The 15,776-nt window shown below is 40.8% G+C and overlaps 1 protein-coding gene across 1 annotated transcript in view; it reads right to left on the minus strand.

The window, feature by feature from the left end:
• SHQ1 (SHQ1, H/ACA ribonucleoprotein assembly factor) overlaps positions 1-12,060 on the minus strand; it is an 89,981-nt gene extending 77,921 nt beyond the window's left edge. Inside the window, 4 exon segments of the mRNA XM_059937710.1 lie at positions 4,726-4,886; positions 5,885-6,007; positions 7,983-8,047; positions 11,806-12,060. Of these exon segments, the coding sequence (XP_059793693.1) occupies positions 4,726-4,886; positions 5,885-6,007; positions 7,983-8,047; positions 11,806-11,948 (492 nt within the window). The 5' untranslated portion in view covers positions 11,949-12,060.
• Positions 12,061-15,776: the final 3,716 nt, after the last annotated feature.

The following is a 15,776-nucleotide window of genomic DNA, read 5'->3' on the forward strand; positions in this document are numbered from 1 at the left end:
TTTTTAAGTACAAACATTCTGGGTAAAAATCAGATCACTGGCTGTCCCCAAACTTAGAAAAGTTTGCATTCCAAAAGTGCTTTTACAATTTACTTTTGGAAGACTCAGAATGTATTTTCCTATAGACATACTATGATAAATAACAGAGATTCTCGGGGCAGCCCGCAAGTTTATTCAATGCAAAATAAACTGTAAATAGAGCACTCACAACACAAAGTGTACAAGCGTGCAGCAAGGCTTCCATGGGAAGACGCTCTCAGAGCTCTGGTGTCACCCATCAGAAGCATCTCTCCCCTGAGCAGGACCACCTGGACGCTTCCTCGCTTCTCTGCCTCCTCACCTGCCCGGCATCGGCCCCTCAGCCACAGAGCCAGGAGGGGGGGTGATGCGGGCCTCGCGGGAGCCGAGGGCGCTGCTGCGTCCGCAGGACCCCCTCCGCTGGATGAGCACTCGGAGCCGCTTCCTGCCCGGGGGACCCCAAGTCCCTCTCCCCAGCAGCCTCCAGTTCCCGGATTTGTTTCCTCCTTCGAGCCCCAAGGAGCTCCCTGCCTCCTGCCCACCACGAAAACACACACATGTCTGAACACAGCCTGATGAGGCAGAAGAACTGTGACTCTGGAGTTAGACAAACTGAATCTAAAAGCCAGGTCCAGTCTAATTGTGCAGCCTCTCTGAGCCTCAGCATCCTGTGAACAAACTACACACGCCTCCGTCACAAGGCTGGGACTACTTTCCTCCTGCTGCCGTAACAAACTGCCAGAAATGTGGCTTAACACAACACAAACGTACAGGTCTAGAGGTCACAAGTCCAAGGTCAGTCTCACTGGGCTAAAACGAAGGCGAAGGCAGGGCTGGTGCCTTTTCGGACGTTCCGCGGGACCGTGTGTTTTTCTGCCCTTTCCACCTTAGAGGCCGGCTGTCCTCACTCCTGGCCTGGGAGCCCCTCATCACAAGGCTCCTTCTCCCTCGGCTTCCGTCATCATGCGCTTGCTTCTCTGTTTTCACTTTGACTCTCTTGCCTCCCTCTTGTAAAGACGCTGTGCTTAGATAGGGCCCACCTGGATAATCCAGGATAACCGTCCCATCGCAAGATCCTCAGCCTCATAGCGCGTGTGCAGTCCCTTTCGCCATGTAATTAGTACGTGGGGGTCAGTACGTGGACATCAGGGGTGGGGGTGGGGGACAGCATTCTGTCTCCCATAGGCTGTTAGAAGGGTTAAATGAAGTAATATGAGCAAGGTGTAAGTAGGGGGTGTGATCATTCAAGAATGTCAGTTTCTTTTTCTCTGACTCCCTGCTCCACTGCTCTTCCCGGTGGCTCAGGGGCTGACTTCCTATTGAGAGCACATACCCTCCCTCCTCTTCAGCTTCCTCACTTGCAAGTAGTAAGAAAAAAAAAAAAAAAAATCAGGGAGCCGGGGAGGATTATAATGTCCTGCTTCATTATTTCACCTGGACCAGATACAAGGTCAACAACGGGGTATAATCTTTCAAGCTCACATTTCAGAGGATAACTGGACCGAAGTAACCCCAGGCATTTCAGAACCCTAACTGCACCAAGAATAAACCCAGACTCTTACCATGGCTCAAAGCTCCGCAGAATCTAGCTGCTGTCTTGTACTTCAACCTCATCTCCTACCTTCCCCCTCCGGCTCAAATACACAGGAGCCACACACCAGACTTCTTGCCATTTCTGGAACACTGAGTCTCTGCGTTTACAGCACCCTTCTCGTCATTCAGGACTCAGTGCAAATGTCACCTCCTCCAAGAGGCCTTCTCGGGGCCTCCTGGCCAAAACAGTACCACCCCGCCCCGGCTTTCACATCACCCCCTTCTCCTTCACTTGTATCTGAAATTATCTTGTTGATTTGCACTTTATACAATTACTATCTGTCTCTCCACTAGAATCTTCCATGAGGGCAGAGATCTGGTCTATCTTCTTGCTTACTGTACCCCCAGCACTGTGCCTGGTGTTCAGTTTCAAATTGCTCATTCAGCAAACAGCGTGTGAGGGTCTGCTCTGGGCTAGATGCTGCTCTGGGTGCTGGAGACCTGGAAATAAACATACAGACAAGGCCCCTGCTCCCGTGGGAGTGAGAATTCAACAGCCAGAAGAGAATTCTCCCCCTCCCCCCCCAACCTCCAGACTCAGGGCGTCCACACGGCTGTGCAGCTCGTTCGTGCCCCGCAGAACATGAACGTCCACAGCAGTGCAAGCCCCGCCCAGGCCTGTCCTTCGCACGATCATCCGCAGCGGCCCTGTGCCCACTGGACCCTCAAGAGAAACTGGAACAAACTAAAAAGTGAAGCTAGCTTGGGGTAGTGAAATCAGTCAACCAAAGGGAAGGAAGAAAAGAGGATGAGAAATGACACACTACAGCAGGGTGAAAGTGATTCTCTTTCTGTTTTGAAAGGATTGCTAAGGTCACTGCTAGGAGAGCTATTTAAAGACCGGAGACTCTAGGATTGTTGCTGCTGGCAGCCACTGTCACCAGGAGCCTGCTGTGAAGCCCTGACTTGGAGTGGCCAGGGCAGCTTTCCAAAGGCGCCCTGTGGCTGGCAGCAACTTCAGAAAAGAGACAGAGAGAGAGAGAGAGAGAGAGAGAGAGAGAGAAAGAGAGAGAGAGAGAAAGAGAGAGAGAGAGAAAGAGAGAGAGACAGAGAGAGCACACACGCACACGTGTCTGTATGGGGAAGGGGGTGACAGAGAATTTGTTTCAGCACACATATTTTTATTTCTGTCTCAGTATCAGTATAAAATACAGACACTCACAAGCCAACCCTGTGTAAATGGCTGGTGGGAAAAAAAATATGAAGGACTATACCCTCTCCCCCAATAAAGGGTTAAATTATTCAATTCAGAGAAGATACCTGGGTATTGGAATTATGGATGATGTTTTACTTTCTTTGTTATACTGTACTTTCATAATGAATACATATCACTTTTATCATCAGAGAAAAATGAAGCTATATTTCATTTAAAGGGGTGGTGATGGAAAGAGACTAAAAATACTAGTAAAATATGAGTAGTCAGCAAAACTTTATGGATATTTTCTCATCCAAAGGCAGCACCAGAGAAACTATAAACTTGTGAGAAAACATTTTCTCACTATTTGAGAAAACAGTGGTTTCTTAAACACATCATTTTAAAATAGATGTTCTCAAAGCTCTTATTTATGCAATAATGGTCTCAGTTTCCTCTGCCTGGTTTACTAGCAGAAAAAGGTCTTGGGTGGGGGAATAAACTAGGAGTTTGGGATTAACATATACACACTACTATATATAATAGATAACCAACAAGGACCTACTGTATAGCACAGGGAACTATACTCAACATTTTGTAATAACCTATAAGGGAAAAGAATCTGAAAAAGAATATATATATATACACATTTTTTTTTTTTTCTCTCTCTCATTCCTTTATAGCTTTAGACGGGTAATCCCAAAATAGACTGACAACAAACTACTCTCGGCCAAACAATTAAGATCCATTTGCTGTAGTTTCTGCTGTAGAAAAAACTGACTCTACTCTTATTACCTCAGAGATGACGGGGGAATGTGATTAGGGAGAGAGAATACAGAGAAACCGTAACTCAGCAGAAAAACATAAGGTTCTGAACGAAGTATCTCATCAGCAATATTTGCTCTTAAGTAACTCCCAGTTTTGCTCCCTTTAAGGAGTCTTGAGAGCATTTTACATTTCTCAAGGGCAGAGGTCTTTCTAGCATCCTATTCTTTTTGTCAAAGAGTTTTCACAATGTAGCATCTCCTTAAATTTTCTAAATGGCCTTATAAAGTAGGTGAGCAAATTTATCCCTATTTTACAAAGAGGAGACGAAACTTATTTGTGGTCAAATAACTGGCCTGCATCCGAAATCTAAACAGAGGTACAAGTGGGACTAAAACATAGGTCCTTTAACTTTCCTTAGCAGACTCAAATATGTCTTACTATCATAAACCACATGCTAAGCAGGTTTAACATCCTCTACCCAGACAGGGATGAAGTTAAAATAAAAAACTGTTCACCACCATTCCTTTCATTTAAAAAAAATTAAGACCCCATTATGTTGTTTTCTATAATACAACATAAATAGAAAATAATCCAGACTCTCCATTTCATTCATGAAGTAGAATTTACTACATTGTTTGAGGAACAGAAAGAGTAATGTCATTCCTTTTTAGTCTAACTGACAAATGATCAGATTTTAACAAGAGATTACATTCAACCCCCATCAAGAGTAAATAAACAAAAGTGCCTACTGTATATCAAGAACTAAACAATTTCATCAAAAGCCACAAACCCATTCTCACCAGGAATATTCTGTCTCATTTACATATAAAACAGAAGAGACATCAAGCCACAAGTATACGATTTTCATTTTTTAGAGGTATAAAACATAAAGCTTTTCAGGAAGTATGATGAGAGAGGGGTTCTGCTCTGTATTTTGGAAACTTCCTGTCTACAGTAACAAATGAAGGGGAAAAAAACAGAGACCAGGACGCCTTCCATGTGTAAGCAAAGTGAGACTGGACAGCACAGCCAGTGCAACGGAAGGGAGTGAACGTCCGTCTAACGACTACGTACAAGGAGCTGTGGTTTGTGCTCTAAATACGTCACCTCCTACAATCTTCATAAAAAACCTCCAGGTATGAGCAGAACTGAAATTAAAATACACAAATGGTAAAACCCTTGGTATATACCGAAGTCTTTTAGAAAAAACATACCTGTAACCGCTGAAACACTCCTGAGCGTAAGTTTCCAAACCCATAGCGGCACTCCGGATTCAAAGTACTTTCTGGTACCTCTTCATAGGGGGACTGTTCAACTTCCCAATCAAACTCTTCATCGTCATCTTCTACTCCTTCCTCAGAAACCTCAGAAGCACCTAAACGTGTGAAATACTAATTTGTTAAAGCATTGGATTTCCTAGGTACAACTTGGGGAAGAAAAAGTATAGGAAAAAAATGCCTGCCCATGTACCCCAAAAGACATATATAAGGATATGAATAGCCCCGCTATTCTTTTTTTTTCTTTAATTGAAATACAGTTAATGTACCATACTAGGTTCATTTCAGGTGTACTACATAATGATTTGACACTGGCAAACATTACAAAATGATCACCATCTGTCTCCTTACAAAGTTATTACACCACTATTGACCATATTCCTTACACTGTATATTACATCACCGTGGCTTGCTTATTATGTCACTGGAGGTTTGTACGTCTTAATCCCCTTTACCTGTTTCACCCACTCCTAGTCTCACTATTCTTATTAGCGAAAAAAAAAAAAAAATGGAGCCAACCCAAAGTTCCATCAGTAGTAGGATGCATAAATAATAAATGCAATGAAAGTAAAACAGATCTCAGCCATATGTGGATAAATCTCACAAAAATGTTATGTGAAAGAAGCCAGACAGCAAACAACGCCTACTGTATGAATTACATATGCAATTCAAAAGCAGGCAACACTGAGGGTAGTGGTTACCTTGGAGAGTAAGGAGGGTGAAATAACCAGGGTAGGATTCCAGGATGTGGGAAATGTTCCATTTCTTGACCTAGGCAGTGCTCACTTTATATTTACTACACTGAATTGTAAGCTTCTGATTTTAGCTCAAGAGGCCAATATTTTGCCAAACACAGAGATGCTATTTCAATTCGTCCCAAAACATGACTGACCTACAGGTTCAAAAGAGTTGTTTATGTCTTTAAATTATGTGTCAGCAAATGAACTATTTTCACATGGTGTCACATGACCTCCTTATCTTGTCACCTGAAGTATTTTCTCCAATTTCCTGTTTGCTATATACCTTTTCCCCTAGAAACACACAGCATTCCAAATATTCGTTTACCTGTATTTCCTCCCAAAGGCAATAAACATACCTATTTCTTCCACAAGTGGTTTTGCAGTCCTGGATTTTCTTGGTGCCAGTAGAGCAGTTAACATGTTCAGCCCTTCAAAATGCTGGCCAGGAGTTTCTTTGGGCAATCGAATGGTAAAAATTCCTTAAAGATAAATTTGTTTTATGCTTAGCTAGATTTAAAAATTCAAAGACTTCACAAATACAGTTAAGAAACAGGTATCTTGGTAAACTGTAATTCTATTACATAGAGTTCCAAAATTACGCCCTTATTATATAGTTAGTGAAAAAGGCTCAAACAAGATTTTTCAGAACCACTGATTCAGCTGTCACCTCTATGAGAAATTAATCTGTTAAAGCCACAGAATGCTTAAATCCTACCCAATATCACCTTCACCTATTTATAATATTAAAGGTTCAAGTCAAAAACACAATGGCCTGAGAAGGCAATAGCTTAGGGTTAGCCGTAGCTACTCATAAGATTTATTTCTGGACTGGGGGGGAAAATCAGGATATTTAATCCAATGAAGAATAGCAGCAGTTTCAAATATACACGAAATCTTAAATAAGGCAATGACGGCTGGATAAAGCTCTTGATATCTCAAGAGATATATCCCTAAAGTCTGTCTAACGCAGACCCAAATTCCATCTGTGTACTCCTTTTCTTTCCTTGACTGGGTTTATCAGCTTCATCTAGGCTTGCCTATGAATGGATTACATTATTCACTACTCTTACATTTTAAAACAGTTTACCTCTTTCAGTGCACTTAACCCATATTCTAATGTATAAGCTACAACTAAACCCAAATATTTCCACATATACAACCTTCTTAAACCCCCATGTACTTTCAAGATTTAATAACTTTGCTTCCGTATGCAACTTACTGCAATTAAAAGCAGATTTACTACCTAGAAAGGCAGTTTCATTATACTTTATTACCACATTAGTTATATTGTGCTATGGGTTAGAACTTTGTCATTTAACTCTTTCATCCCATCTTTCCTCCCTTACCCTAGTTCACTGAGGTCAATAAATAGTCACTGAATAAATCACACAACAGTACACAAGTTTATTCTTACTCCAGATCCAGTGACAAAGGAAAATCCAGTGGTTTCTACAGAAGGAAAATAAATGGTTTCAAGACGAGTTGAAATGAAGGGCTCATCAATTAGGAGTAGAAAATTCAATCAGCCCTTAAATGCCCCCTATGGACAGTTTCTCTCTCACCTACATGTAATTAAATTTTAAGATTGAAAATTGCACAAGAAAAAAGAATATATATATGAATACATATATATATTTAAATATGAATATATATATATATACTGAATCACTTTGCTGTACACCTGAAACTAACACAATATTGTAAATCAATTACACTTCAATAAAAAATAAATTTTTTAAATTTAAAAAAAAAAAAAAGAAAACTGTACAAGAAACATTCGACTCACAACTTACAAAAATCATCCACATCTTTTCTAATTGGTCACCTCCCACAATCTAACTTTAACTTTTAAACACTTACTAAATGGAGGGAGAAGTAGGAAATAAAACCTCTAGAAAGCAAAGCCAGAGTATATAACTAATTAAACTTTACTTTAAAGAATATTGTGAAGTACTTTAAAGGACTGAGGAAATTGTAACTGTTAAAAATCCATGAATAGGGCTTCCCTGGTGGCGCAGTGGTTGGGAGTCTGTCTGCCCATGCGGGGGACACGGGTTCGAGCCCTGGTCTGGGAGGATCCCGCGTGCCGCAGAGCAACTGGGCCCGTGAGCCACAATTACTGAGCCTGCGCGTCTGGAGCCTGTGCTCCGCAACAGGAGAGGCCGCGACAGTGAGAGGCCTGCGCACCGCGATGAGGAGTGGCCCCCGCTCACCGCAACTAGCGAAAGTCCTCGCGCAGAAACGAAGACCCAACACAGCCATAAAAATAAATTAATTTTTTAAAAAAATCCATGAATAACAGGCATTGGACATTAAGAAACAATAAAAAGTGACAGGGGCAGATTGCACTTGCCATACACCTAAAGGTCTGCATAGTACATGAGATTATTATTTAACTACTCCGACAGGAAGAATCCAAAGGAAAAAAACTAACAAAAGTTCCAAAGGCAATACCTTTATCTGCAGCATAGGATCCCTGCTCGCTTCCATTTTCTACAATTCTTCCAGGAAGGGTTAATCTGCAGATTTAATAAAAGGTCTCATGAAGTCCTTAAGTTACAAAGCATCATAAGAGACCATCTGTGACAGTAAACATCAACCACCGAAAGCAACAATTTTAAAAGGATAATCCTAGCATTTAAATTTTACAAACTAAATAACTTATATTTCTTCTCTAGCTAAGAAGAAAGAAATCTGAGATGACTCATCTTTCTGTTTGAATAGGCGCTCGTCACTGATAAAACACTTAAAAAGAAAAGCCACAACAAATATTAGCTATCATTACTGTTATAGTTTTTTCCCTTCTGAGTGAGAGTTATTTATATATCTGGTGCCTGATACAGCATGGGTTCAATAAAACTAATATACTAATTAGCTTCCAAAAAAAAAAAAAAGAATCAAGAAATGAGAAAGAATAAAGAACCAACAAAACCAACTGTTTATATTGGGCAAGTTACTACTTTTAAGTAGTAAAAAAAAAAAGGCAGAAAGCAAAAGTGTTTTTCTCATATCTCATTAATTCTATATGGGGATTTCCCCCTCTTTCCTACTAAAGGACATGAACTGATTTCCCTGTTTGCAGTTTCACCCTGGGTCAGTCAGTCTTCCACTGAGGCCCCAAAAGAATTCTTCTAAAACAGAAATTTGATTGTCACTTTTCTATTAAAAAAGCTTCTATGGCTGCCTTGATACTGACTAGATAATTTAAACTCACCAGTACTACATATGAGGCCAGCTCCATTCCACTCCAAACTTAAAATATGAACCTCCTTTCCTCCCACACTCCCCTCCTCCATGCTACCTATTCTAACATCATCACCATCATCATCATCATCAAACTTGGCAGACCCCAAAAGGTCCGGGGCTTTCCAACCTACCTACCTTTGATCCCAATGTTTTCTGAAGCTACAACACATTTTCCAAACAAAAATCTCTTCTAAACTCAGCCTAAAGATTCAGTTACGAATACATTAGTTTGTTATCATGGATACAAACACTAACTTTACTCTCAGAATCTGAATTAAGTCCATTTGTGGACTTAAGTCCAAGTTGCGCCATTTACTAGCTCTGTAACTTTCTTAGTACAAGTTCATTAACTTCAAGGCTCATATTCGTCATTTATAAAAAGGGGAAAATAACAGAATATATCCTAGGGTTACTGTGAGGAAGAAAGGATAATGCAAAAAGCTTAGTGGCTAGTACAGTAGGCAAGCATTCAGAAAATGTAAACTATTATTATCATCTCCCTTTTCCTAAACTCTTTGTAACTATAGAGTTAAATTCGTAACGCATGACGGTGAAATCATATTTGCTCACAGATCTGCCTTCCCCGCTAGACTCTCAATTCCTCAAGGAGAGAGGTGAGGTTTTATCCATCTCTGATATACTGTAGCAAACTGTATTTCCAAAGATGGCCCATCTCACATCACTCCTCCCAACAGTGCCATCTATGTCCCCTCCCCTTAAAAGTGAGTGGGCTTCTGGAACTGTTTTAACCAATATAATATAGCAGAAGTGACACTGTGATTTCTGAGGTTAGGTTATAAAAGATGACATGGATTCTGCCTTGCTCCCTGGAGTATTTGCTCTTAAAACCTTCAGGTATCATGGAAGTGGTGCAACTCCCTGAAGGAATCACAAACTAGACCATGAAAACAGACCACACAGGGAGGTCCTGAGACCACACGAGAAGAGATTCCTTCCTCCACCCACCCTATCAGTCCCCAGTTGCTTCAGCCCTTCCTGTCCCAGGTCTAGCCACCAAGTGATTACAACTAAATTAAAGACCTCAAGCCAGAACAGCTCAGCCAAGCCCTTACCAAATTCCTAAGGCACAAAATCCAGGAGAGGGAGTTAAATGATTGTTGTTTTACACCATTAGGTTTGACTGATTATTTGGCAGCAGATAACTGCAACAGTAAGATGCTCTTAATAAATAATAATACCTACCATTTATTGAACACATAATTACCAGGCACAGTAATAAGGATCATGCATGTATTATCTCAATCCTCACATCAACTCTGTAAGATCACCAATATTAGTCCCATTTTACAGATTAGGAAACTGAGACTAAATAACTTGCCAAAAGTCACAGAACTTTAAGTGTGCTCAGACCCACAACTCCCGAGCCTCTGTTACCCGAGGAATGGATGAATTTGTATTAAAACTACTCTTTAAATTGCTTCACACATGTCCTCTTACTTTGTCTTCATCAAAACTCCCAAACTTAAGCAAGTGGCTTTTATTTTGAAATTTTTATTGTATTGTATTTATTTTACAATCCTATCTCATTTAATCTTTTCTCTGAGCCTCTGCGCTCTCATCTCTAACATGGCTAAATAACAGAACCTACTTTGTAGGACTGTCCTAAAATCAAGTGAGATAATTTACATAAAGCACTAACCTGAAGTAAAAAGTCAATAAATGTTTGCTAACACCATCATCATCTTCTACCCATTCTTCATGTTCTGGCTTAAATGTCACCTCTTCAGAAAGGCTTTCCCTGGCCACTTTGTATAAACCCAGGCTCCTTTTTATTCTCTATCAGTGCACTTTATTTTCCTTCAGAGAAATTACCACAATTTGTAGTTATATGTTTACTTGTTTATTGTTTTTCTCTCCCCACAAGAATGAAAACTACGTAAGACACCACCACATCTCCAATACCAAAAACAGAGTCTGGAATATACTATGAGCTCGATAAATCAAGCGAAAGAACGAAAGAGTGAAGAAGTAGGGAAATGCAATATATTCAAATAGGTGGATTAAGTTAAGGCCTAATAGATACCTGAGCAAAACTGGTTCAGGCCCAGTGAAGGAACCAGCTCGACTCAAGAGCAATGTCTGTGCTGGTAAAGTATTTAGTTGGGCAGGAAAGGTAGGCTGGAATGAGAAAGATGAGGAGAATGGATTTTCCCTCGGCGGAAAGGAGAGAACAAGGTATTGACAATGTTAAGTAAGAATAATCTGGCTGTGTTCTCTCTAAAATGGGGCTAATAATAATGCCTATCTCCATGGATCGCTGTCCAGGTAAAATGAGACAATGCACACAAGTACTCAACCCGCCACTTACACGCACTGCTTGCCCGTCACACGAAAGGGGAGGAGAAGGGGTTAGCTGTTACCACTGCTGCTACGGTTCTTCAAGGAGAAAAATGCAAACAGACAAGTGCTGAAGGTCCCTCCCTGAGGCTTGGGGGACGACAATCACAACGAAGGGGCAAAACCAAACAGAGAAGCAGACAACGAGGAGGTAGGAGAACGAGACGACTTTGGCGTCGGCGGGGCCAAAGAAGGCGGAAATTTCAGGGAATAGGGAGCGGTCAGCCAAGAGGTCGGGGAACAGAACGTGGACTGAGAAAAGTCAAATGGACGGGTCAGCTGGGAAGTCAGCGCGCGCCGTCCCAGGGCAAGGACGACTAACGCAGAGCGAAAAGAAAACAGAAAAGGGGACAAGAACTAGGGCAACAGGACAGAAAATGGAAAGGCGATATGGTCCCAAACTCCACGTTTTACAGTGGCTCCGGAATCTCTTCCAGGCGGGGATGTGAGGTTTAAGAAAGGATGAGCTTCTGCAGCATCCAGAGCGCACGCCTGGAAGAGTTCGCTTCCTCAGCACGTGCTGCAGGGATCTCGGGAAAACGTAGTCGTGATGCTGAGAAGCGCTCTCTTGTTCTTTCATCCTCCCTCGATAAGCAGTTACTTAATGAGTGAATAAATGTATAAATGAATCCCCAAAACACGCTTTTCCCGCAGCCAGGCACCCGGAACTCGCCTGAGAAAGTACGGCTTGGCGTAGAACTTGAAGTCGACCCCCTCGAAGTAGACGTCGAACTCGGAGACCCGGGCGTAGGGCACGCGGATGGCGACAGTCAGGAAGTCGGGGTCCTGGCTAAGGTCGAACGCCGGGGTCAGCATCACCACGCCGGACTCTGGTGCCCAAGTCGGTCACCCTCGCGGCAGTCGGAGTCCTGCCACTCAAACTCTCTAAGAAGTCCCCACGCTCCGGTACCCCTTCTGTTAGGCACGGCGCTTCCGGCTCGAGGCGGAAATGCTCGTGCGTGAGAAAGGAAGTCCCGCCCCACGGCGATCTCCGTGGAGACGGGACGCTGTTAGTGGGGAGGTGGAGAAAGAACACAGTGAATGAGCCTTTGGGCGCAGAAATTGAACCCAGGGCATAACTTGGAAGAACCTGGGCTAGAGTCCGCCTTAGACCCACCAAGCCTCTTTGGAGGTTCTTAGAGATGATTTGAACATTGGCTTTGCAGGCAGAGAGACCCGCGTTTGAATCCCTTCTCTCCAATTCGCAGCTGTAAGACCTTGGGAAAGTTACAAAACCTCTCTGTACTTCAGATAGCTCTTCTATAAAATGAGGCTAGAACATAGACTCGTAGAGATGATGTGAGTACAGCATGAAATTATGCATGTAAAGCTCTAACAACATACCTGGCAAGCTGTCAGTGTTCGGTGTGTTGGAGCCGTCACCGCAGTAGCCACAGAAGCATCGTTACTGTGGTTTTCCTTAGTTCTCACCTGCTTTGTCAACAATTCCCCTTTCTCCCTCTCCCTCTCCGTCTTTCTCTACCGATTTCTATCTCCTCCTTCTCCCCCTACACGTCCCTCTCCCTGTATCTTTTTCTGCCACTTTCTCTCCTCTTCCTAGGTCCTATTTAAACAGAATTTTCTCGTTTAGAGAGCGCCCATCCCACTTAGCTCGTTTAATCTACACCACGAACTCCGAAGAACACGACTCACAGAGATTAAGCAATATGTCTTATAATCATGCATTTTACAGTTACCAAAACCCAGAACGTCTGACTCTTAAACACTGTTAGTGCCTGTAATTGACGAATTGCAATGCCTCTGTACTTTCCCCTCTTTCATTTTCTCACTTTTCTCCTTACACTTAATCGAGGTCCTCTTTTCTGTCTTTTTTCCTTCTCTTCCTTGTATTTCCGCTCTTTACTCTATGCTGGTCATACTCTCCCAATGCCTCTCTCACTAGTCTCCCTCCTCCCATGCATATTCCCTTGGCCTTCCTTCCCTCTCATTTTATTTCCTGTTATTCCACCAGTAACTAGAGTAGTCCAGGAAATGTTTTTATTTCCTGGGTTTAAATATCAGTGGAAGATGGGTGACAGTCATCTCTGGGAACCGTGGACCAGATAACCTCAAAAGGCTTTTCAACCTCCAATTTTTTATGAGTCTTGAAAATTAATTAAGACTCATTAAAGCATATTAACAGGAGTAAATAAAATAAAAAATTCAAAATAAAAATCATTCAGCTTAAATCTAGGAGTTTTGATAAAGACAAAGAGGTTACGTGTAAAACAGTTTAAAGACCACTCTTTACACATTTATCCATTCCTTGGGTGGCAGAGGAATTAACTGAATTGACTGAATACTCACTGTGTGCCAGCACTGCACCGTATCCTTTATAATGATCTCATTTCCCCATTCTGACAGCTCCATGAACTAGGCTTTATATATCCCCGCGGTTTGCACAGGATTACACAGCTAGTGAGTGGTGCCATGGAAATTGAAACCCAAGTGAGTCTGATTACTGAGCCCAAGCTCTAAAATACTATAGAGCTGCCTCCCTTTAATATTACCACATACCCAACTTTTTTCCCATTGGAAGCACAACTCTCGCTGCTCTAGAACATATTGGGCCTTATAAATAATAGGCACTCAATAATGAAAATGAATTGATACAAACTTGGAAATAGCAAAGCTCTCAAAAGGTCCCTTGAGATAGACCTTTGGCTGGATCATTCCAAATTAGCTTCTCTAAAAAGAATCTTTACATTTACCATGGGACCTCATTCCTGGAGGTCACAAGCATTAATATTTTTAAATTATTAAAAGCTATGCATGAGGAAAGTCTGTTTGAAAGCACTTTACAAAGTAGAGTTATGCATTTCCTGGATGTTTTATACTTTGTTTGGCAACACACACACACACACAAGATTGCAACACAGAAAGACTATATGGTACATTGCTGCTGTTATTTATTTATTTATATGAAATATATATTGCATTTGCTATATCATAAAATACTGATATATATATAACAGGGATTTGTTTACTTGGATTTCTAATTAGTGGTAAATTACACAAGTTAGAAACTCATTCTCTTTTTTAAAAAACAGAATACCACAGATAAAGTTCCCTTGACTGCTGTCCAACTTCGGTCTTTTCTTCTGCTTCCCCAAGAGTAATCCCTCTAGCCACTCTTGCAGAGCTTTTTATATTTCTATGTACATATTTCTAGGTACCCTGTTACTTTATATCTGTAAGTGCATGGGTACATTATCACACTATAAATGTAAATCTGCAACATTATTTTATTATTTTTCTTGGGTACTTTTTTAGGCATAGCAATATCGATTCAAAGATCCAGTTGAGTTCCTGTTTCTAGATATAGACATTGCTTGAAAATAAACAAATCATTTCAACGTTTCATTTTAACTCTGCTTTAGAGGGAAAACAAACAAGAATGAAAATTTTCATCATTTTTGAGCATTTGAAGTTGCTGTATTTATTTATTTTTGTTTGTTTTTCCATTTTCTTAAGGCTTACTTTTGGATGGCCTTTCACTACTTTAAAAATAGTTTTTTCTGTGGCCAATTTATTGAGGACAAGCATATAACCTGCCATCTCCAATTATATTAAATTAGCCCCTCTTCTGGTCTAACAAACTTGATTGTGATTCACAAGGCTCAAGATTAAATGTCAAATTTAAAAAATTTTTTTCCATAAACAATTCCAGTTTCAACCCTATTACAAAGTGCTACTATTAGGAGTTTTTTAATGAAGTGCTCCTAGCTTCCAGAAGGTGGCAGGCATTTAGGCAAGTAAGACAGTGTTATCTTAAAGAACGTACTTTTAACCTATGTTGGAAATAGCTTCCTGAATAAGCTGTTTATAACTCTAGTTCATTCTCTGAGCCATTTTGGGGAGATGGTGGGATCTTACATAGAACCTGCAAACTACACCTTAACCACTGTTATTTTTTTACAATACATCTTTTCAGACTCAGTCTATTCATAAAATTCATAAAAAGTATCTTTCTATTCATAAAAAGTACAGAACGATTTTAAACAAAAATGGTATCATACTCTTCTTTTCACTTTTTCCACCTAACTTAGCATTATAATATTTCAATTTGACTACTTTTTTGTCAAGAATATTATAGCATAATTATACCCTTCTTATTTATCACTGTTAGTAGTGTTAATTCTTAAGAAGTGAACAAGGTGATGATTCATTTTGAGAGAGGAAAAAAATGAAACCAACAGTAAAATCATAAGCACAGATCACAAAACTAGAATAAAAATACAAAAGTTGGAATATAAACTAGATAGCACATTTTGAAGTTTGAAAAACAACTATCCTTTTATATACAATGGGACTAGATATCCTAAGTTTTGCAATTCTGAGTTATAAACTAACTCTAAGAGGGCTTGGATGAATTCATGGATAACTTACAGATAAATACTGGATTGTAAAAGAGGATTAAGGGATGGTCCCAACAGGATACAGACAGAGCAGACCATAAATCTAACACTGGTGATGTCTCCGAAGTTTCTTAAACCCCTTTATAGTTAAGCACAACTACTTTTGATCCTTGCACCAATCCGTCAGCCCATTCAAATTACAGTTGTTAAAAGGGCACAGTGTTAGCAATAATATAGCACAGTCATGGGTATTTCTGGTAGGATTTAGCCTGATTCCAATTGTATA

This window comes from Balaenoptera ricei, chromosome 11, assembly GCF_028023285.1.
Source record: "Balaenoptera ricei isolate mBalRic1 chromosome 11, mBalRic1.hap2, whole genome shotgun sequence".
In the NCBI taxonomy this organism is placed as follows: Eukaryota; Metazoa; Chordata; class Mammalia; order Artiodactyla; family Balaenopteridae; genus Balaenoptera; species Balaenoptera ricei.